Raw genomic sequence first — 23,921 nt, 5'->3', positions numbered from 1 at the left:
TGCCCAGGATGACAGCACTTTTAATGACAGCTTGCATTCAAGTCCAGCTTGACCAACTTCTGAGTCTATGCTCCCCTAGCCTCACAACTTACTCTAGCAAAATATGGTGTATAGATACTCTCTCCTCAACACTATCTAGTAAACGTTGCAAAGCAATATATTTCAAAAGGGCTGACATAAAATAGACTATATAAAAAACTATCCCTTCACTTACAAACCTATAAAATTACCATCCAGAATTCTTTATTATTTTTTCTATTTTTCACTACTGTGCATTCTTGAAAAATGTTCAAATGTTTTTCAGCAGTTGTCCTTCCAGCCCACAAAGGAGGATGAGAATGAAAATATTTTTTATGTGAAGTCTGGGACTACCCCCAGTGATTTTCTTTAGTGCTTTTAAGTATAACTAGGCCATTTTATAGTGGTCATCTACATTCTTTAATAATGCCTCAGATGTCTCAGGAAAATTTTGCTACCGGAAAAAGTAAGCCTTAAATTCTTCACAACCTTAAAACATTTGACCAAGAGGGCCCCGGAGGCCCCCTTCCTTCACCTCTTTATGGCAGGGGAAGATGATCAAAAGCGTTTGCATGTTACAACAGCTTCCATTCAGAGTGCTCTCCAAATAGATTTTTTTATGAAATCAAACTAAAGGGAAAAGGAGAACCCACACGCATTCAATTTATTTTAGGCCTAGATCTGATTTCTGTTGTATCTCCTTATTTGTGTCCTGTAGACCAATCTAAATTTCTTACATAATTCAAAGCCTCGTGCATGTTCACAGCACACCATTTAGGAAATATCAGGCATACACAGAAGTGCACCGTGCCAACCATTCCCTGAAGAGTAAGAAGCCACTCTTTCAAAGGGTCATTTTCCGTGTTGAGTTTTCCCGAGCCAGACCAGAGTTGAAACGGGTGCGGGGGGGGGCCGTGTAAGTGAATTTTGACCTGATGTTCTGGACAACTCGAAGAACGTGGCAACAACCGTGTCTCTGGAGGGACTTAAAATTTAGGATCCTTTAGGGCCCCTGTCTCCTCAGAAATTATCTTTTTTCAGCTCAAAGAGGGTCACCATGTTGGTGCTGATAACGTTATTTTTCTGATTTACCTTTACCCTGAGAAATCCAGAACAGTTTATGCATACAGTTGGCCCTCCGTATCTGGGGGGTCCACATCCACAGATTCAACCAACCACAGATGGAAAATATCTGGGAAAAGAAAATTGTCAGAAAGTTCCCAAAAGCAAAACTTGAATTTGCCGCACACTGGCAACTGTTTAAATAGCATTTACACTGTATTTACAACTATTTACATAGCATTTACATTGTCAGGTATTACAAGTAATATAGAGATGATTTAAAATATATAAGAAGAAAAAAATAAAGTATGTGAGAAGTGTGTAGGTTATATGCAAATACTACACCATTTTATACAAGGAACTTGGGCATCCATGGATTTTGGTATCTGCGGGGGTCCTGGAACCGACCCCCTGCGGATACCGAGGGATGACTGTACATTTTAACCGTTCAAAACTGCCTGACTCTCCTCAAGCCACTCAACTCTGAGTGTGATATTAAAATGTCAATAGCAAGACAGTATTTCTCATGATGGATAAACTATATGAAGCCCTCAAATATCTACCATTTTGGATATCTTCTGCTCTGTGGTTGTGTGGTTTTTTGTTTTTTTTTTGTTTTTTTTTTGCGTTACGCGGGCCTCTCAGTGTTGTGGCCTCTCCCGTTGCGGAGCGCAGGCTCAGCGGCCATTGCTCACAGGCCCAGCCGCTCCACAGCATGTGGGATCCTCCCGGACCGGGGCACGAACCCGTGTCCCCTGCATCGGCAGGCGGACTCTCAACCACTGCGCCCCCAGGGAAGCCCCCGGTTATGTGGTTTTAATAAGAGAGCATTTGAAATGACTATTCCTGTTTTTAGTGACTGTTGCTTTTTCCTTAGACTATCAACCACCCAGTCGTTCAACTCCATCCTGTTTGCAGAAAGATAGTCTCTTTTAGGCACCATTCCCCACCTCTTTTTTTGTTCTGGATACAGATAGACGTGTCCTCATTTCCGGACTCGGTGTTAGAAAAAGATTTTTCTCTCTCAAGTTTAGAACCTCACAGCTTAGATAATGTAACCAATCAGGGTTCTCTTTAACTTGGACTACAGTAACTTCTTCATGCAATAAACTGAAGAGAGCCATACTGTCTGGTCTTCAAGTCGTCTCCATTTAAACAGAAGTCAAGCAGTAGGCACCTGGCAGTGTCCAGCCTGAAAGAAAGTAATAACATGTTTCCGCCAAGCCCAGAGCTGCAAGATCACAGGCCAGAAGCTCCCTGCCCCTCCCTCTTCAGAGTTCCTGGTCCTGAGAGATTACCAACCCCTGAATAGCCTTCTGTGGAGCTGAGAAGAGAGATGGGGTAGGGTAAGGCAGTTGTACCACTAGAGGAAGACTTTGGCAGCAAAAGACAGGTGCCCTGATGTCTGCAATTGACCAGGTGGGCAGAGAGTAGAGACGCATTTTCTCTTACTAGTGAGCCGAGAGCATTCAAGGCTTGCCACCCAGGTAAGCCTTTATTCTTTTTTTTTTTTTTTTTTTTTTTGGCGGTAAGCGGGCCTTTCACTGCTGTGGCCTCTCCCGTTGCGGAGCACAGCTCTGGACGCACAGGCTCAGCGGCCATGGCTCACGGGCCCAGCCGCTCCGCGGCATGTGGGATCTTCCCGGACCGGGTCACGAACCCACGTCTCCTGCACCGGCAGGCGGACTCTCAACCACTGCGCCACCAGGGAAGCCCCAAGCCCTTATTCTTTTTGGCCAGACAAAAACCCTAGCTAAGCAATGTCCTAACCAAGAACACCAGAACGGGAAGCCAGTCTTCTGGCTGCCCTCTCCAACTCCAGTTCCTTATTCGTGTGGCCACATGCTGCTCCTCTTGCAGATCATCTTGGAAGGGTCATCAAAGAATCATACATTTTAGGAATTATTGAATGAACTCAGCAATTTTCTCCATTTAAGTATTGAAAGTCATTTATAGATTCGCCCTCTCCTTCCCTCCAATAGTCATTGCCTATAAGAGGAAAAACCCTCATCTTCTATGCTGTTTACTTTGAGAAAAGGGTCATACTTTTTGGATTAAAGTAGTTGTTTGTTTGTTTTTTATTCCCTGGCTCTTCCTCTAGGCTCCAAAGCCAGATTCTTTCAGAGATTGATTGATTCTTCAGCTTCCTTTTGGTCCTGAGGGCACACACGCACATGCACACACACAATAGGTTTAAGTAACAGTTACCTTCCAAATAGACTGCATTTGCTATCTCCTTCAAAACCGGGGTTGCTTCACTCACTCCCTGTTCCCAGGCACAGGGTCATATGTTGCATTGCCTCTTCTTCACTCCCTCAGGCAGGAGGTTAAGCCCCTGAGATTGAATACATTAGAGATATTCTTGGAATCTCAACACGCTTCCTCTGAGGTCTCAAACAGGCAGGGAAAGGGTATTGGTGAGGAGGCACAAAAGCCCTGAGTTCTCCTGGAGCTGAATTCTACCGCTGCTTTCTAAACACAAGAGAATTTTATTTTCATTGTTGTTTTTATTCCCTGTCATTTTGCCCTAAGTGAAATGCCAAGCAGAAGAGCAAAGTCTACATTTTGCAATATGATTACCCAGATCCCATTAATGTATTTTGCCTATAGCTTTCACCCACTGTTTTCGACCGTCTTGAATATGACTTTGAAATAACCCACCTTCAATTTTAAAAACTACATCCTCCCATGTTGATTGAAGAGCTTCATGGCTGGATCTTCTGATATGATGCCTAACGTCCCCCACCCTGCCAACTAATTGATATTTGACCTTGATATAAGTTACATGGATGTTCCACTACTGATTTATTTCCTCTTCAGATGCTACTGGGCTTTGTTTGCTCATTGGTGTTTTGGGGGTTTGTTTTCTTTTCTCTTATTCTTAGCTGCATTTCCAAAGCACATACCAGTGTACAGTTGGGAAACACAGAGTATTCCAGAAATAGGCAGGGGAATCCAGTGTGCGGTCGAAATTTTGCAACAAGTAACCCATATATGGATAACCTAGTTTACTGTCACTTCCCCTTGCCCTGAGCTGCCCCGGGATTTACATGTTCCTTTTCACTCCCCCTTGAAACAAGGCTGAAATGCCTCAGTTCCCAGCCTGCTAGAGCCACTCTCTAAGAAGTTTACTTTAGTCCCATGTAGGGAAAAAAGAATAATGTTTTAGTAACTACTTCAATTTGAGATGTTTCTGTTGCCTGCTTATGTGACTTTGACAAGGTACATGATCCTTCTTACCTTACGGAGAAGATGGGTCACAAGTTGAGTCCATATGGTTCCCTGGGATCTCAAAAAAAAACCCCAAAAACGCAGATATGTAAAATGTTATACATTAATGATTTGCCCACTTTTGAAATACTAATGACGGTTTTATTTCTTATCCAGGTATACTGTGATGTCAGGAACACCTGAAAAAATTTTAGAGCATTTTCTAGAAACGATACGCCTTGAGCCAGCTTTAAATGAAGCAACAGGTAAACACCTAGAACAGTTGTGTGTCTATTAAATCCACGCAGAGCACTGTAAAAACAGTTCTGAGTTCATTCTCAGTGTGTGTAGCCACAGCAGTTTTAGAAATGGGTCATGGGTATGACCACTAGAAGAGCATCCTCTTGCCCCTCCTCTGCCTACTCGTCCTGGCTGTGCTATGTAGATGGCTCAGTCTCATTCACAGATATTAAGAGTAGCCTTCCAAAGGCATTTGTTAAGTTCATGTAGATCCCACCTTCCGTAGGCACCTCTTAGGCTATAATTTTTTTTTAACATCTTTATTGGAGTATAATTGCTTTACAATGGTATGTTAGTTTCAGCTTCACAACAAAATGAATCAGTTATATATATATATACATATGTTCCCATGTCTCTTCCCGCTTGCGTCTCCCTCCCTCCCACCCTCCCTATCCCCCCCCTCCAGGCGGTCACAAAGCACCAAGCTGATCTCCCTGTGCTATGCGGCTGCTTCGCACTGGCTATAATTTAAATAGTATCTATTCCCGTAAAGGATTCGAAGCTGCCTCTGTAAAAGGCACAGCTGTGCTCCAACTGGGAGTGAAGTGGTTCTTTCTGAGATGCTTGGGCTGCCCCAGGGTGTAACACCTGTATTAGATTCCTAGGACTGCTAGAACGAAGTGCCACAAACTGGGTGGCTTGAGCAACAGAACGTATTGCTTCTTAGATCAGGAGGCTAGAAGTCAGATCCGTGTGACGGCAGGGTCGGTTCCTTCTGAGGGCTGTGAGGGAGAATCCGTTCCATGCCCCTTGCCTAGCTTCTGGGGGGTTGCTGGCCATCTTTGGCATCCCTTAGCTTGTAGATGTGTCACTCCACTGTTCATCTTTACACAGTATTCTCCCTGTGTCACTTCACATCATTTTCCCTCTGTGCATGTGTCTCTGTGTCCAAATTTCCCCTTTTTATAAGGACATCGATCATATTGGATTAGGTCCCACATGAATTATCTTAACTTGACTATATCTGTAAAGACCTTATTTCAAACAAGGTCACATTCTGAGGTACTGCGAATTTGGACTTCAGCGTATCTTTCTTGGGGGAAAAAAATCATAATACCACCTTCCAGTGAACCAGTCTTGTTAACTAAGACACAGAGATTTGAGGGTAAATGAGATGAATCTTACCAATGAATTAAGTGTTCAGAGTTTGGTATCATTCTCCACTTTGGTTACCATCTTATGTGTGACTTTGGAACAGCCCACATTCATTTGCTACTGTCCCCTCAGAATAATGGGTTAATATTTTTAAGCACACTGAACTCCATAGAAGAAGATTTCTCACTGAAAGAAGTTCAAAGACTTATCTAAAAAACTTAGTAGTAGTTCAACGTCCAGTTCTGTCATCTTTGCAATATACTCAAGGTAAAGTTAACATTATTACGCCTCCTAAAAGTATTTTACCACTGATTTACTTCTTATTTTATCTTCTCATTCCAGTTTCTCCTTTTTTTATATACATTATCTAAGGTTTTTTATGTAGTGAATTAATTGGGGAGTAGTAGATATAAAAGCCAGGATCTCTGGCTCCAGGGCAGCTATTTTCAGTTCAATATTTGTTGAGGATCTTGTTGGGCTGGTGCTAAGCTGGACGCTTAGGACAAGGCAGTGTGAACAAGAAACCACCCTCCTGTCCTCAGGAAGCTTATAACCTGCTACAGGACCTAAAGGAATGTGCAGACAACTTGATCATAAGGCTGAGGGGACCAGGCAGAGTGTCACAGAGGATACAGCCTTTGAAGTGGCCCTGAAGGAAGGCAGGTAACCAGTAACTAGAGACTAAGGATGAAGTCTTCCATCCTGAGGGACAACATGAGTGCTGACCTAGAAAGAGACAAGGAGGACCAGGTGATCTGGCTTTGCTAGACTATTGTATACATAAGTGTCAGAAAGAAGGTAGGGTCTAAGAATTAGGGTTCAGATCTCAGAGCCATCTTAAATGTGAAGCTAAGCCTTGAGAAGTGGTTGAAGATGTCTGAGCAAGGAGAATGTGATAAGATCTCTTCTTGAAAAAGGAAATCCTGAGGGACCAGTTATGAGAGGATTGCTTGCTTCCAAGAGGCAAACATAACCTCAAACCAAATTTCTAGGACCCGAGGTCAGGAAAAATACAGATTTTTCCCCTCTGATTAACTGTTGCCCAGAATGTGTGATTGCATAATACAAGAAACAACATCTTCTCTAAAGTGAATATTGTCCAAAGAGGAACGTTCTGGTGCATTAGAGACTATGGAATCTAAGAAAAGATCTGTAAGACCTTCACTACCCATGAAGAACAAATATATTCTTCCTTTTAAAGTCACTTCCGAAAGAGGAGGGGACTGGATTATTGCTTCTTAAAAACTTGGAGGCCAGAAATCAGTGTATATAGCGTGGCTGCCACTTAGGATATGACTCCTGACCATTCTATTTTTTATATTAGAACTAAGTTCACATCATAATTTAATACGGAACTTTATTCCCTGCAGTTTTTTTCTGATTTTGTTATTCTTGCAAGTAATGTTCATGGATTGGATGAAAGAATAAATCTGTCTTTCTTATAATCAAAAATATGAATTACTGTATGGTCCTCCTAGACACTAAAAATAATCTTAGTTCAGCCCCATGAAACTCATGGATGCAGTGGGGTGGGAGACCCTTGGCATTTCTGGATTTACAATACGAAAGAGATGTCAGAGTTGCCAGTGAAACTGGTTTACATCGTAGAAATGAACACCCCTGGCTTTGATAGTACATTCTCTTAGTTTACCCCAAAACACGTATTTTCTGCCTGAGACCTTTTGGTTTCCTAGACTTTCTACTTCTATGACCAGAATTAGTCCTTGAGCGACTTGGAAAATCATTTTCTAGTAGGAAATGATTTTTTTAATCAGTTCTCAAGAGTTACTGCTTATGAGCAGAGAATGAGAAAGCCACGTTGAGATGTGGGTGCTGGGTGATTACCATGCTGATTGACGGTCTCGCCAGCCTTGGAGCACGCTCCTCAAACCTCTGCTTTAGCAAAATTTAAATTACTTTACAGCACAGGCCTCGGGGAGCCTTATAAGCAAGCACTTTCTCTCCTATCCTCAGAGAAATCCTTTATATCTAAAACATACAAAGATGACACTAGATGTTCAGCTCAGACATGCCAATGACCGTCCTTTCATACCTAAGAAAAAGAGTTCCATTCAGCTTCTGTCTGACACCTCGGCATCTTCTCTGGCTCAGTGTAATGGGACTGAAATCAGTAGTAACACCTAGTTATGACAACTTTGGATCACACTCATCACCTATATTTAAATGAGTATAACGGTATTATGTGACGTGATAGATATGTTAACTAAAGCTAAGGTGGTAATCATATTGCAGTATGTACATGTATCAAATCAACACTTTGTGTATCTTAAACTTACATAATTTATGACAATTATACCAATTTTTTAAAAATACGTATAACAGTTAAACCTTTAGTCACTGATTCCAACGTTGATAGTATTTGTTAATTTAAAACGTAGACATTGAAAATTCAATACATGTAGTTAGGCAATTTTCATATTTCTCACCCTTTTCTATTTGAGAAGTTATGTGAGTTTCACAGATCTCAGCCATGGTAGTTCATTTTTTTTTTTTTTTTTGGTAGTTCATTTTTAATTGAAAACCCCCATAAGTATCCTGGATTCCAAAGCTTTAACTTGTGTACTCCTAAGGCTTTTAGGTCTGTCTTTCCGTGTTTTCCCATTAAGGCTGCCTGGATAATACAGTCTTTGCAATGAAGAACCAGCATCAGATTCAAGATGAAGCTTATCTGGGGGGACTTGCCTTATTTCTTTTGCCATCTCCCCCACTTACCTATCTAAAAATAGCTTCAAATATAGGACACACACCATTTTAATCTACTGGAGAGCTTTTGTTTTGCTTCAATTGCTGCTCACAGCCTTTATCTTGTCTTTTTTTTCTTTTTTTTCTGCTTTTGTTTCCCTCACCAGTTCTCTGCTCTTACCACCTCCTTTTTCTGTGATTCTATCACCCTTTCATCTTTTATTGCTCCTTCTGGAAATAGAAGGTAAAAAAGAAATAAAGGAAAAGAGATATTGACAAAAGACAGGTGGTGTAAAATAGACAAAGAAATGACCATGTCCTAATCCTGCACACATGGTACTGCCCATGTGTGGCTCTTTAGTTTTATATATATATATATTTTTTTAATTAATTGTGGCTCAGGTGACCAGTGTCATTATTACAAGTCTGTCTCTTTTAAAACTACCATACGTTTTGTCCATTGTCCTAAGAAATTGAGTTTTGATCTCAAGCTCTGTCAGTCGTATTACTTTTATACGCAGTGCTTCTTTGTACAGTAAAACCACAATACCCCAAGCTGCTGTGTAAGAACCACTGGCCAAGAACAAATGAATAGATACTCCTGCTTTCCTAAACATTTCTACAGGAATCTAATTTCCTTTTCTGCTTTGTTTTGCCCCCCTGCAGATTCAGTTTTAAATGACTTTGTTATGATGCACTGTGTTTTTATGCCGAATACCCAGCTTTGCCCAGCTCTGGTGGCCCAATATCCTTTTGTTGTGAGACGTCTGTTCCCTCGACAACACCCCACACGTACATGGCCATTATCTCATTGCATGCTCTCAAGGTAAGTCATGGCTCGGGCAGAATTGTGCTTTCCGCCCTTGTCGAACTCTGAAACCTCAGCAGTTTTCCCCTCGCATAGGTTTCCAGCTCTCCCTGGCATGGCTTTGCTGTGCCATGTTTAAGGATTTCCTCCTTATTCCCTGTGCAGAGAAAAGTGAGCCAGTTTACCCTTATAAGGAAGGTAATGCTGATGAGAAATATACATACCTGGGAGGTAGGCAAGAGAAGGCTATGGTGAACAATATTATTAGGGAATATTATTAGGGATAGTTTCCTAAGCTTGGAGACAGACTTTGTACCTCTCTGTCCGGATACCTGGCAGGATGGACGGTGATCTGTTTGTGTCCCTCTAAGCTGCAGTATTAATCAGAACACTAACCTGCTGAGATAGATACAAGTTATCATTGGGGGGTCACTTTTCTTTCACATTCGTCCTAGTTCACCCTGTTCTCTAGATACCGAAAGGTATTCCTTTGTGGCTATTTTTATCATTATCCCATGGACTTATGTCAAAGATATAAAACTTGAAATTCCAATGGCAGTTCCTCTAGGTAGCTTCACACTGAACTTGTTTGGGGGCAGCTTTTCAATAGTCTATTGAGTTGACCAGTGGGTGCACAGTGTCTGGCACAGAGGGAACATTCAGAAGATAGAAGTTGAATAAGAGGAGTGAATATTATGAATGAGATTCACCCTCAACTTTGGCAGAATGTGAAAGTATACTTTCCAATTCTGCTTTATTTTTAAAGCAGCAAAAAATTAGGCCCCCAAATACTTTGGCCTTCTTGAGCAGCGAAATATAGTGAAGGAGAATGGCTCTCTTTTCTCTGAGCAACCCAATCAATGTGGCCTGTTTTCCTTTTTCAGAATTATAATTGCCCTACCTGATTCTCATTTTCTTGTTCACCCATAATTCTCTTTGAAGTCAACAGAATGTGTGAGGATAGGAGATTGGAGTTGAATGTGCTATTCTGAGGATGCTGCAAGAGTGAGATTTGGGTGTTTATTTGCCTGGAAAATATCTTTCCAAGTAATGACAGCTTAATGAGACTTAAATATATTACACATTCTTTCTGGCTCATACATAGTTTTTCTCAAGTAAAATTAACACATTCAGGATCTCTCTGTGCTCTTTAACTCCATACTTAGTAACCATTATTAGACCTTTGAGATTTGTTGGAAGGAAAAATAAAAACCACCATTGAGTTTAGATTTCTTTTTCCCCCCAACAGTTAGCATGTTGATAAGCTTAAGGCAAACAAAACCGAAAAAAGGCTGAGAGAACGTAGTGGGCCAAGTCATATCTTTACAACTCAAAGCCCCAAACATTAAGCTTCTATTCTTCTGGCAAATTCTGATTTCTTATTAGCTTATTCTCCTTCAGAATTGATTGAGAACATTCATAGCACTGACCTCTGTTCTTAAAATAGAAGATCCTAGAGGGCAAGTCTATGCCATGCCCCAGTAGGGATGTGGCGGGGATGATGTTGCAGGGAGGAGGAGAAGGCAGGAAAGTGGATAGTAGAATCAAGGGAGGCCTGTGATATCCAATCCTAACTCTTTTCTCAGAGACGGAAGGAATCAGGATGGGTGGGTATCATCTACACTACTTAGTGCCCTCAGACCACCTCCTTCACATCCCGCCCTTTGAGAACTTAGATTCTCTTAATTGTTCTATTTTGAATCAACTCTATGTGTCAGGCACCACTGACCCATATTCTACTACTTTATCCTTACAGGACTCTATTGGGTTAGTATCAGCTTTATTTTACAAGTGAGGATTCTGAGGCAAAAACAAACATACCCAAGGCAAGTGGCAGGACTAGGATTTATCCAGGTCTTAGGGTTCCAAGCATGGGGTGTGTCACTTTTTTTTCTTCACAACTTATTTCTTTAAAAGCTTATCTTTTAATTAGAGTTTCAGAACATTTCTTGGTAATGTATTGCATGCATGATACATGTTCATCTGTGCTTCAGTTGGCTAAAAACCAAAGTGGGCCTAATTTGTTAAAACCAAATAAATAGTGTCCAATAGAACTTTTTGCAGTGATGGAAATATTCTATATCTGTGCTAGTCCAGTAGCCACTAGCCTTGAAATTGGCCACTATGACTGAGGAACTGAATTGTTAATTTTATTTAATTTCTATTAATTTAAATGTAAATAGCCAGATGTGGCTAGTGGCTGCCATATTGGACAGCTTAAGTCCAGTCCTTAGATACTGGGAGTAACACAAGAATTACTGTCCTCTAATGCCTCGAGAAAGCATGCCAGGGAGGCCAGAAACTTATCCTGCTGCAGGCAAACGAATGGAAAGGGCTCTATCCTTGAAAGTCACATATGTGTAAGTGTGTTTATATCATGCTAAAGACTCAAGTTTTAGTCCCTTTGCCTCCAGGGCGATGTTATATAGGCTTCTTATATAAGCTCCTTTTTTTGGTCATAAGTAACGTAAACCAACTGTGAGTGACATAAGGAATAACGGAATTCATCAGGGGGATGGGGTAACTCAGAGAACTGAAGGAATCCTTAAAGAGTCCAGACCTTAGAAGGGAACCTCGCGGGTAGCAACTAAGGAACAGCTTTTAGAGTAAATCTACTCCAAACATCCTGGGCCCTCACCTCATTCCCACATCCCTGGGAGTAGCTTGAGTCACCGCTGATATATTGGTCAAAGAAAGGCAAAGCACTTTACTGGACAGTTTTATAAAGACTGCCTGTAAAGAAAAATAGAGGAAGTGGAGAAATAGAAAATGAACAGTCAAAAAAAAAAAACAAACACATATAAACTGCTTAGCACCATGTCCTCAGGTGACAGGGAGATAGAATGTAAAACGGAGCAAGTGGGCTAATACCCATGTTGTTCCGGGATTTAGGGATAGTAAAATATAATACGTAACCACGTTCCATTAAAGCACTTATGCTGAGTGAGTTGATTTGGCCGAGTGTTTTTAAGTACTTAATATGTGTGACTTTTCATAGCAGCTCTACGAAGAAGTCAGTGTTTTCACTGCTCTTTTTCCAAATCAATAAACTAGGATAATGAAAAATTATGATTTGCTCAGAGAAAGGTAATTACTAGTACAGAAAAGATTTGAGCCCCGAGCCACTGGTGGCTATTTCTGTCCTTAATCCACATTGTATGTCTCCTCCAATTTTGCTTTTAGCACAGAAGAAGATGGTAAAACTCTGTTTAACATTAATATTTCAGGCCTTTTATGTGCTAATGAGAGAGACTCTCCATTAGATATGCTTGGAACATGATTTGGCCTGATGAATACAAGTGCTTTATAATGAGTTTTTAAAATTATGTTTGTTCAATTTCTGTACTTTTCATCTCTAGTTTCTTTACTCTTTTTAAAATCTGTACTTAGAATTCAGTTCAATTTTCCATTAGTCTTTAAAAAGAAAATTAAAACCCCCTATAAACCTACCAGGTATTACTGTGGTTAACATTTTGGTATGTAGCCTTCCAGTCTTTTTTCTATACATATAGATATATGCTTTGAAATATAAGAATGGGGTCATACGCTAAATAACTGTGTATGGTTTGTTACTAAACAAACAGAGCCATTTCTCTCCCATTAATTTTTTTCACACCATTTTTCTAAATATAGATAGCTTTGTCATCCTTAAAAATAGAACATTCTCATTGTAAAAAATTCAATTTACAGAAAAAGAATAAAATTCACCTGGTATCTCACCATTGTATTATGAAAAAGCTTTCAGAAATTATATGCATGTATAATTTTATATAAGTGAGATCATGTTGTATATGGTTTTTAAAAATATGGTTTTCTTCACTTAGTATGTTGTGGATATCTTTTCAAATCAGTATATACAAATAAAACTACATCATTTTTTCCAGATAATTCCACAAACACTGAACACTTACAATGTTATACTGTGCTGGGCAACAAGGTGACGAGGATGCATGAGAATAACATGTTATCATTTTTACTGATTCACAATATTATATGGTAGATATGTCATAATTAATTTTCTTAGCCTCTTCCTATCGAATATTTAGATTATCTCCACATTTTTTCCTATAACAAACACAGTGGGATGAATCAGCATCCTTCCAGCTAAACCTTTGCCCACATATATTCCTTACTTTAAGTTCCTAAACGTAAGCAAAGAATACGGAATATTTTAACGCTTTTGATGTTTATTGCTGTCCTATTGTTGTAATTTTGTGTTTTATGGTTAAACTCTGCCTTCTTTGTGTCTGTACAAATGCAGGCAGGCCTTCAATTAAGTGATCACAGCTGAGTTAATATTATTTTGAATTTTAATAAATGTATCTTTGATTCAGAGCATTTTCACATCATTTACTTTATCTTTCCAACACCAGCCCCCACATGTGAGGCAAAAAAGGCACTGGTACGATATTTATTTACATTTTACAAGGCACTCGGAAGCCAAATAACCACCTAAGATTCCTCATATACTAACAGATGTTTGGAGGAACTCCGTGTAGCATTAATGTAATTCCAGTTGCAGTGGACATTGTATTTGAGTCCCCACCATCAGTGCCATGTCAGGTGGTCAGTCTAGCTGGTCATGGTAATTGGCTGCCTTTGACCGTGATTGGCTCTCACATTGCAGGCCCAATGTAGACAGGGCCAGTGAGATTCAAAGAGAGGCTTCCTGGGGCTTCTGAGTAAAAAGCAGTTAAGAGAACAGGAACAAAACAGAAACGGACTCGCAGACTTTGAGAACAAACTCATGGTCACCAAAGGGGGCAGTGACAAATTAGGAGTATGGGATCAACAGATATAAACTACTATACATAAAATAGATAAGCAATAAGGATTTACTATACGGCACAGGGAATTATAGTCAGTATCTTGTAATAACATATAATGGAATACAATCAGAAAAAAATAACTGAATCACTATGCTGTACACCTGAAACAAACACAATATAGTAAATCGACTATACTGTAATAAAAAAGAAAGAACAGGCAGCCTGTTGCCCCAGTTGCCTGTGGCAGCCGTCCTACAACCATTAGGGGAATAAGCCCTATGACAAAGCTGAGATGAGTTGAGCGTCAGGGAAAAAATGAAGTCTATGATGACATCATTACACTTGGACCAATCCTGAAGCTTACCCTACCGATAGAGTCTCTGTTATGTCAACAAATACAACAGTACTATCTGTTCTAAACAACAATCTGTTGTTTAGAACAGATTGTTACTTCAGCTGAAAGAATCTTAAGTGATAAATGGTTTATATTTAAATTTATAAAAATTTAAATACAGCAATAATTTTGGTCAAATATTTTCTCTTAGTATCCAAATTTCTTTTGTCTTAGTATTGAACATGAATTTTATGCTTCTGGCGTGAAAATAATTTAGTTTCTTGAATTAAAAAGAAAATATGGAATACAGATTTGCCACTAAGTTTTAGCTAAAACTGCCTTTGTATGGATTACGTCTCTTATACAGAAACAAAGTAAACACAATAGCTTTCCTTACTGAAAAGGCAGAGTCTCCCTCCTTTATTTCTCTGTGAAAAAGACCTGGGGGTATTCTCTTTATAAGTTGACTTGGGTTCTCTAAGAGGAACAATTACCAAAATTTGTAAATCAAGATTTACAAAAGAGCGTCAGATTCTTAAAGCCATGTTTTTAGGAATATTCTTGGCATTTCTAAGAAAGATTGTCAGCTTAAATTTTGTTGAAGCCAAATTTTACCATTTTAGTCCTTTACTTGGTTCCAAAAAGTGTTTGATCCATGTGGCACTATAAGAACAATTTATCTCTGCAGATATGCAATTTCAGTTTATTTCCAATAAGGAAGGCTTGGTTTGATGATGATATGAACATGGTATCCTCTTTCAAAGAAAATGGCTGTATTATCAGATATTCTACAAAGTATTTTATATACATTTTCTCAGCCTCATGTCAACACTGTGAGATGTGTACTCTTTTTGCATTAAGGAAGTGAGACTAAGCAGATAAATAATTTGCCCCAAGTTACATAGCTAGTAAGGGTTGGAACAATATTTGAACCCAAGCAATTGTTGCATTAGGCCAAGTCCTAACTGCTCTGCTATGAGTACAAACCCCTGACTAAAACTAAAAAGAATAGCCAAGAACGAAAGGCTTCTAGAAATGCAGAGAAGTCTGAAAATCAGTGAGGAAAAAAAATATTCTGAGCAAGAAAATCGGAGGCAGAAAGAGCTCATGTGAGCTCCAAATTAATAGATAAGCAATAAGGATTGGTTACACACAATAGGCAATAAGGAAGGTGCACACAAACACAGGAGCAGCTGTGTTGGTAGGAATAGCATCACAGCGTTAAACTCAGAAATGCCTGGTCTTATGAAAAATTCCAAAGCCATCCATTTAAAGATCCAGAGGTGCATCAGCGATAATGATGATCGGTAACCTTTAACTGAGTACCTAATATGTCTCCGATGCCATTCTACATGGTTTACCAGTATTGCCTCATCTCCTTCTTAACAGCAATCCTATGAAGTTTTCTGATGATGGAGAGACTGAGGCTCTAAATGGTCAGGTAACTGACCAGGGGTCTCACAGTTGATAAGTGGGGAAGCCAAGAGATGAACCCAGATGGTCTAGTTCCAGAACTTGCATTCCCAAGCACATGCTGCAACAAGGAAGGAGTAGACTTGGTGCTCAGGATGTGGGAAGGCTCCACAAAGTCAAGCAGGGTAGTAAAGAGGCCCATACTACAGTAGGAAAAGCAAGAGCTCTGAAGTCAAAAGACCCGTGTTTAAGACCTGCGTCTTGAAACCTATATTACTTGGCAATTATCCTTAACCTCTATAATAGGGGTAATTATACCTGCCCTACCCACCTCACCAGGTTTTTGCGAAGATCAAATAAGGCTGTGTGTGGGAAATACATTACAAACCTTAAAGCCCTGTGTAAATATTGCCCCCTATAAATAAATAATTGTACCATCATGAGAGGAATATGGCATAAGATAATGTGCAAAAGCTTTGTCTAGTCAGTGGGCAGATGACCCCCAAAGTTTGTTTTCAGCTTCAAGCAGAGATCTTGTATGCAAAGCAGGGTTTTAAAAAACAACAACATTGAAGAGTATCAGTTTGAATGTTGATAAGTGTTTTATAAATAGCTGCATAATTAGCATGTACTTACTGCAAAAAGTATACATAATATTTTATTCCCTGTTGTAGGCTGTAATGAATCTGCTGCCTCTACATCCTAGGAGGTTTTCACTTACTTTCCCCATGATAATTTTAATACATGGAACCATTATTAGCTGAATTAAGAATAAGTAAATGAGCAGTAAAAAAAATACAGAAAAATTACAGGTGCCTGTGGTGAGTAAGATAATAACTAGGTAAAAATATATGAAATAATTACAGTGTTTGAACGGCAGAGCCGGCATGAGGAAAATGCCTCAGTGGAATATTAAACCTGCTGTTGGCAGGGTAGAAAGACTCTGTGGCCTTCACCTCTTCTGATTCTCAGCCCTAATACCTCACTGAAAACAGATCCAATTTGTCTTCATCCATGTTTATATGATGTCAAAGGGGCTGGTCCAGTTCAATAAAGATTTAGTCATTCTGAAAGCCTGTGGTCCTATAGACTAAATACCCAATAACTAAAAGGTTCTGTTTAAAAGATGTACCAGATTTTGGTATTTACTGTAGACTTAGTCAACCTGGTAACATTGAATATGAACTTATTTAGAATGTATCTATGATCTGCATTTGATATCTCGACAAAATGGAATTTCAGGTAATTTAGATAAAGAGTTTTAAAGAGCTGTGATATTTTGGGGGAAAAACAGTTTAAAGAATATTCTATTATATGTAGCACTCCAAACAGTGTCACTGAATAGTTTAAGGTGAACATTTGAGGCTTTTTATGTTTACGTGCCCAGTCCTTGATTAGGAAATGCAGAGATTCACATTGAATTTAATGACATGGTTCCTGCAGTTAAGGATTCTTTTTTTTTGAATTTGTTTTCTTTTTTTATTGAAGTATAGTTAATTTACAATGTTGTGTTAGTTTCAAGTGTACAGCAAAGTGATTCAGTTATAGATATATATGTTCTTTTTCAGATCCTTTTCCATTATAGGTTATTACAAGATACTGAGTATAGTTCCCTGTGCTATACAGTAGGTCCTTGTTGATTATCTGTTTTATACATTGTAGTGTGTATATGTTAATCCCAAACTCCTAATTTATCTCTCCCCCTGCCCCCCACCATCCCCTGTGGTAGCCATAAGTTTGTTTTCTATGTCTGTGGGTATATTTCTGTTTTGTATAGAAGTACATTTGTATCTTTTTATTAGATTACACATACAAGTGATATCATATGATATTTGTCTTTCTCTGTCTGACTTCATTTTAATATGATAATCTCTAGGTCCATCTATGTTGCTGAAGGATTCTTATTTAATGCTCTTGGATGGTGAAAAGTCGTATTACCATAATGAGAAACCTCAAATTAGGATTTGAATCATCAGTAGTTTAAGAATGTCTGGTCTGATTAGGAGTGGAGAGCCACTACTTTCTAAATCAACAGACGTTGGACAAGAGAACTGGTTGAATATATATAGCAGACAGGGTCTAGTTCAGACATGAGGAATCCTGCTTCGCTGACTCTCAGATGGTCAAGGCTGCAACAATTAACTCTTGGTTTTCTGTATGTGCTTTGTCTTCTTTGAGGGCTTTTGAGGATCGGTTCTACATCTCACATGGATTTCCCTGTTATCCAACAAACTTCTAGGTTACCTAATTCTGCTGCATAGTATATGTTTGGATAAAGAAATAATAATATTAGACAAACACAATAACGTAAACAAGTCAACAGAGTACTGGGGCGGGAGGTAAGAGAGCTGAGTTCTAGTTGGAAGAGTTCCATTGATAAATTCAGAAAAATCACTTCACCTCATTCTACCTGTTCCCTTACCTCTAAAAATGGTGGAGTTGAAGGAGATAAAGCTCAGATTCTATGATTCTGTGAATCATCTGAAATCAACTCAGTATATGACTGATGAGTTTGGCCACTTGGACTACTATGGCCTTTTCTTAATTGTGTTACAAGTAACAATTAAGGGAATAATTCCAGATTCTCTTCCAGACTTTAAACTAGCACTTTATGAGCTACCAGAATCAAATACCAGAACCATGTTATCTTTCTGTGACTTTTTCCCATGAATTCAAGCAGCCATATTGCTTCTTACCAGAACCCAGCTGTCATGATATCACGAGTCATGACCTTATTCTATACAAGTATTTCCTGATCATATGACAAACTCATTAGATTATTATGTGTTTGATACTCTCTGCTAACCTACTCTTGAAACAGCCATTAGCTAAGTATGTATTTCAGATGGTGTTCTTCGTATGTTAAAAATGTGTGTGGTATGCATTAATGATCCTTTCTAAACTGATATTTGTGCTGGAGAAGAGTTAGATTTTTATTCCACATAGGACTTTCTCCATCAAATGGTTCATGCATTATTATCCCAGCTTTAGCCACGGAAAGTAATGGTTTCTGCAACCTTTCTGATGTGTGTGAATTTACAAATACTATATTTGAAATGTTACTCTTGTTAGCTTGCATTTTTGACATCATATTGAGACAAGGGACCTGGTGGGATGCTCTTTATTCTTTGGCTGCTTTCTGAAGGGAATATAGGTTTCTTCTCTTTCCCCTTCTTTTTTGTAGGAGTTAAATAAAATCTAAAAATCACATAAATATTCTAAAAACCTGGGGAGACTGTTATGGGAATAAATAGAAGCCCCAGCACCTCCCCTGTGACCATTTCAGGCAGATCAATTACATGTAGAGTCTTCTCTGTGTCCCCTGAGAATCTGATTCAGCACCCTGTTGAGGACTGGAATGGTGTGATGCCTGTGGAGGGGCCGAATCCTTGAGCACGTGCCTAGATTCAGCTATGAAAATACTATGACTCCCAACTCCACCTTAGTGAATAAACACCTGTAAGGGGAAAGGCAAGACTTTGTGAAACAAATCAGTGCTTCCTTTTGTTTTTTCCAGAGGTAAAGATTCGTAACTTTCATGAGAAAAAAGAGAAAGCCTCTTCCTACTCCCTCTGGATTCAGTCAGTTCTAGCTCCCAGGAGGCTGTGGAGCTATACATGAAGAGTGGGGGGCACTCAGCCCTTGGTTTCGGGACTGGACATGCTGAGTCAGCTCTAGGAAACTAGGAACTTCAGCAAAAAGGAAGGAACGAAGAGAAGGAGGGAAGGAGGGAGGGAGGGAGGGAGGAAGGACGGATGAGAGAGAGAGGGAGAAAGAGAGAGAGGAGGAGAACTCTTTCCCATTGGGATCTCTGCTTCCCAGATGCAGTTACTGGTAATAACTTCATGAACCCAAGCACCAGTGTGTAGTCACTATAGCCACTGCTTGGGCCATAGGGGTGGCCATAAGAGCTCTGCCTGGATTTGTAAGCCCTGCCACTTACTCACTGAACAACCTTGGGCAGATCTCCTCTCTGACCCTCGGTCTCCTCATCTGTAAATATTTACCCTTCAGGTTTGTGGAGAGCATTACACGATCATGTAAGCCCTTGAGTATATTTATTATAAACTGTAGAGCCCGACCCACATTTGAAGCGTTAATCATGTTAATCCTTGCAATCATGTGTTTTTATTGTACACAAAAGACAGATTTCCCCAGCAGAAGAGAAGACAAGAAAAATCTGTGTCCTGACCCACAGAGACAATGACAATTGAGTCATCCTACACTAGGGCCCTATAGATTAGCCACAGGTGTGCAGCTAGTGCCTCTGGATGCAACATACAAGCATTTGTATTGCTTCCTTGAGTCCAAGTCGGGATAACCTGGAAAGTTAGAATCATATCCACTTACTATCAACTAGATATTTCAAACCATTTCAGCCTCATACAAGTAGGAAAGAACCTCTCTCTCTCTCTCACTCTCTTACTGACTTATGAGTGAACAAGTACATATTTTTCAATCAGTCAAGAATTACTCGCTTGGTACCCACCACGTGCCTGACTGTGCTCCTAGGTACCCCAAAAGATAGTCTTAAAATGTAGTGCCCGGCATTACAATTCTTTGGAAAGAAAAACTGAGTTATGTGTGCATCCCAGCAAGAGACCAAAGGGTTAATCAGAAAAAAAATAATTTTCACAGAAAGTGATCTTTCCTCCCTTTTTTATTGTAAGCTCAAAGAGAATTGTAGCAATACAGGTTGAGCAATTTTCTTTTTTACGAATCCCGTGCTCAGTTGATGAAAGCCATTTTGCAACCCATTTACATGCAGTAAACCTTTGCTTTAAAGTTCTGTCACTTACCTTGATCATGATTACTTATAGTCCCTTTAGAAAAGGCCCTGGACTGGTTTAGCTCCCAAGCATAGCACTACCACAAGACAGTTTTCTACAGTGCCTTTTAAATCATGGTCGTAAGCTAAGACATGCCCAGTCTTGTAGCCAGGTATGAGGCACAGGGATATAGTATAATGCAGAATAAACTAGCTGGAATTAGGAGTCTGGGATTTAAAACCAGCTCTACAATCTCACTATGTAATCTGGGCCATTCACACTCTACTGTCAGCTTGCTCACTTGTAGAAAGAATAATGTTTTCATCACAAGACTATAAAGTAGGGCTTAACTGAGGTACTCTGTGCAAGTTACAGTGTAAGTTATAAAAAGGAAATTGTTTTATGAACGAATCGTCTATAATATGTACTATAAATCACTGAAGAAGGAACAGTATGTCTAATCTAAAATTTTTCTTGATCACATACTATATTTTCCCTACTGTAATCCACAGAAGAATGTAAACTGAGAGCAGGGACCTTCACCAGACACATACAGTAGACACTCAATCAGGTATCTGTTGTATTAATGGATAAAATTTCTATGTAAATATCACTGTGCTAGGCATGGTATGGAATACAAGAAAAATAACGTGTTACCCCAAGCCTCAAGGAATCTGTAGTTAAGATGACTAACCACTGATGCACAAAAAGCCAATAAGAGTTAAATAATGGTTCTGAGCAAGAGAAAAAAGGATGGTATAAAAACTGTGTCTAAAAAAAACTGTGTCTGAGTCCCTCACCGGAAGACGGATACAGCAGGAACCTTTCCTTGTCCTAACCCTGGGTGAGTTTATCTACCTGAGCCTCACTTCCTTCCCATGTGCTTTTTGTGTCAGTCACGGTTCCAGCAGGACTAGATGCCCACTCGTCAGTGTTTAACTGAAGTGCACATAATGAAGGATTGTAGAGATGTGTCCAGAATTGTGGGAGCCAACAAGAGGTGGCAAGGCGCAACAGCAGGAAGCATTACCGTAGAGTTGAAGGAGGGCAGCAGGCAGGCAGGGAATGTGATGAGAGCCGGAGCCAGGCGCAACAAGAATCCTTGTCAACACACAAGTCCAAGTGGAGCCATGCAAGTCTAATTCTTTGGGCAGCGATCAAGGCAAAGCCAGCTGGGTTTGTCTGCATCTGGTCCAGAACCCGTGTGCAGGTGAGGGTTTTCTTGAGGGCCTAAGGAAGGTGTTCCAGTAGTCCAGGAGGCAGGCTTTCTGAAGCTGGGATCTGTCACCCTGTCTTTGCAAGTAGCACAGTGAATGGCTAAATATCTTCCTTGACTCCTTGGCACTTACCACGCACAGCCTTCACAAGGTACAGAACAGGAGAAAATGGATTATGCCCTCAACAATAAGAGGCGAGTCATCCGCCTGGTTTTGCAGTGGGCCGCCATGTATGGAGACGTCCTGCAAGAGGATGATGTGGCAATGGCTTTCCTGGAGGTACGTGGGGGTCATCCCTGCCAAGAATGCACCTTTGTCCTACAATGCAGGGGCTACCCATAGGCATGGGAGCTTCCCTGGAGGGACTGTAATTGCAGATTCTAGATTCTGTTAACATGTTCGTTCATCAGAAAGGTACTATAAGGAAAGAAAAGCATCATCCATTATCCTGCCCCTCTAATTCAATAACTGAAAGTAGCATTCTAATGTATTTTCATTTGGTTATTTTCTCTGTTATATTTTCCGTAGTTGTAATCACATAGTACCCATCATTTTACAGGCTGCTTTTTCCACTTGATGTAAGGAGTTTTCCATGTCAGTAGAGTCTTTCTAATAAAACTTTCTAATGGCCCTGCCACAGATATATTTATTTGTTCCCATATTATTGGATATTTACATCATCATTTCCATTTTTACCTTCCGAGAATGACAGCGTAGTGAACACTTTTGTGCCAATAGGTCTATCCTTGGTTATATTCCTAGCAGTGGGATTACTAGATCAAATGGTGGATACTTTTGAGTAGAGTGAAGCAGATAACCTTACTGAGGAATTCCTGGGGCCGCGAGGTGGTTCTGAAGGGAAACGATTTACTTTGTAAACACTGCTTTAAGCTGAGCTTCCCTTTTCCTTCCCATGGCTCCAGCCCAAGTCACAGCATTGACCTGGGCATTTAATCCTTGATGACTCATTCTGTCCTCCGAATCTGAGATGGGGACCTTACTCCTGTGCAGGCAAAAGGCAATGTGGCTTCTGTTTTAAACCTTATCAGTCTGTCTGTTCAAGAATGAATTATCCAGAAGGAACGTCCCCAGTCTCTCCTTTTTACTCATGTCATTTGGCAGGCAGAGAAGTGAGGCTGGGAGGAAAGGTGGACGATGAGAGTCCCTCACGGCTGTGGGATAAAGGATTTTGAAAATGTAGAGGAATAATAGTAGCTTGGGTCATTGGGTCATGGCCCCTACCCATTGCATCGAGTAAAGGACCACTTTACAGATGAGCCGAAGTGGTGTGACGCTGCCACTGCCACAGCTCTCAGCTCCTGCTGGGGAGGCCACTGCTCCTGCACAAAGCAGGGCACGACAGCTGCTGCACAGTGGGCGGGACCGTTCCCAGGACGTCAGTGAAGAGTCCTGAGCTGGTGACATAAACTCAGCAGAATCTCAGTTCAGTGCTGAAAACCACGACTGTACTTTTACCACCAACAGTTAACCGCGACCAGTGGTAAATATTAAACAACAAATACTAAAATAATATTCAAAGTAAATATTAAAATTTCCCTGAAAAAACATTGAGGTGAAAACAGTGCTCTTAAAGGATAGACTATAAAATAACCCATTCCAGAACATTGCATTGCATTGCCTTTGGTATAAATATCATATAAACAATTCATTTGCAATTCAATTTTTTTTTAATTTTTTTATTGTGGTAGAATATATCAAACATAAAATTTGCTGTTTTAATCTTTCTTAAGCATACAATTCAGTGGCATTCATTACATTCGCAATGTAACGCAAACATCACCACCATCAGTTTCCAAAATTTTTTCTCACTTGCCATTGTGAACTTAGGCATGCCGTAACGTTCTCTTTTACTTTTTTGTCCCCAGTCCATGAAACCATGGTCTGGAGATGCTAGTGAGGCAGATGACATAGGGACACGTCTTTGTTGCTCTTTACAGAATTACGTACCTTTTGCAGTTCTTGTTAAAAGCCTGTGACCTTTGCCAATTACAGGAGTTTTATGTGTCTGTATCAGATGATGCCCGGATGATTGCTGCCCTCAAGGAGCAACTGCCCGAGTTGGAGAAGATTGTCAAGCAAATGTAAGGAAGGGCTTGGCTTTGGGGTGTGCTTTCATCAAGTAAGTGCCTGCTGCCTCTGAATCACATCATCTTCCAGGAGGTCCTTTGCCCACCTCCCAAAAGGTGAAAGATGCTTTGTCAA

At 40.0% G+C, this 23,921-nt stretch overlaps 1 protein-coding gene across 6 annotated transcripts in view; it reads left to right on the top strand.

Annotated features, from left to right (window-relative positions):
- Positions 1–23,921, top strand: part of RAPGEF4 (Rap guanine nucleotide exchange factor 4) — a 238,044-nt gene that overhangs the window by 180,545 nt on the left and 33,578 nt on the right. For all 6 annotated transcript variants that reach the window (XM_060152643.1, XM_060152644.1, XM_060152641.1 and 3 more), the window contains 4 exons: positions 4,468–4,556; positions 9,055–9,133; positions 21,827–21,977; positions 23,712–23,800. In XM_060152643.1, coding sequence (XP_060008626.1) covers positions 4,468–4,556; positions 9,055–9,133; positions 21,827–21,977; positions 23,712–23,800 — 408 coding nt within the window. The remainder of the gene's footprint in view (positions 1–4,467; positions 4,557–9,054; positions 9,134–21,826; positions 21,978–23,711; positions 23,801–23,921) is intronic.

This window comes from Lagenorhynchus albirostris, chromosome 6, assembly GCF_949774975.1.
Source record: "Lagenorhynchus albirostris chromosome 6, mLagAlb1.1, whole genome shotgun sequence".
Lineage (NCBI taxonomy): Eukaryota > Metazoa > Chordata > Mammalia > Artiodactyla > Delphinidae > Lagenorhynchus > Lagenorhynchus albirostris.
Note: the sequence above shows the minus strand (reverse complement) of the source record. Positions and strands in the feature narration are given on the sequence as shown.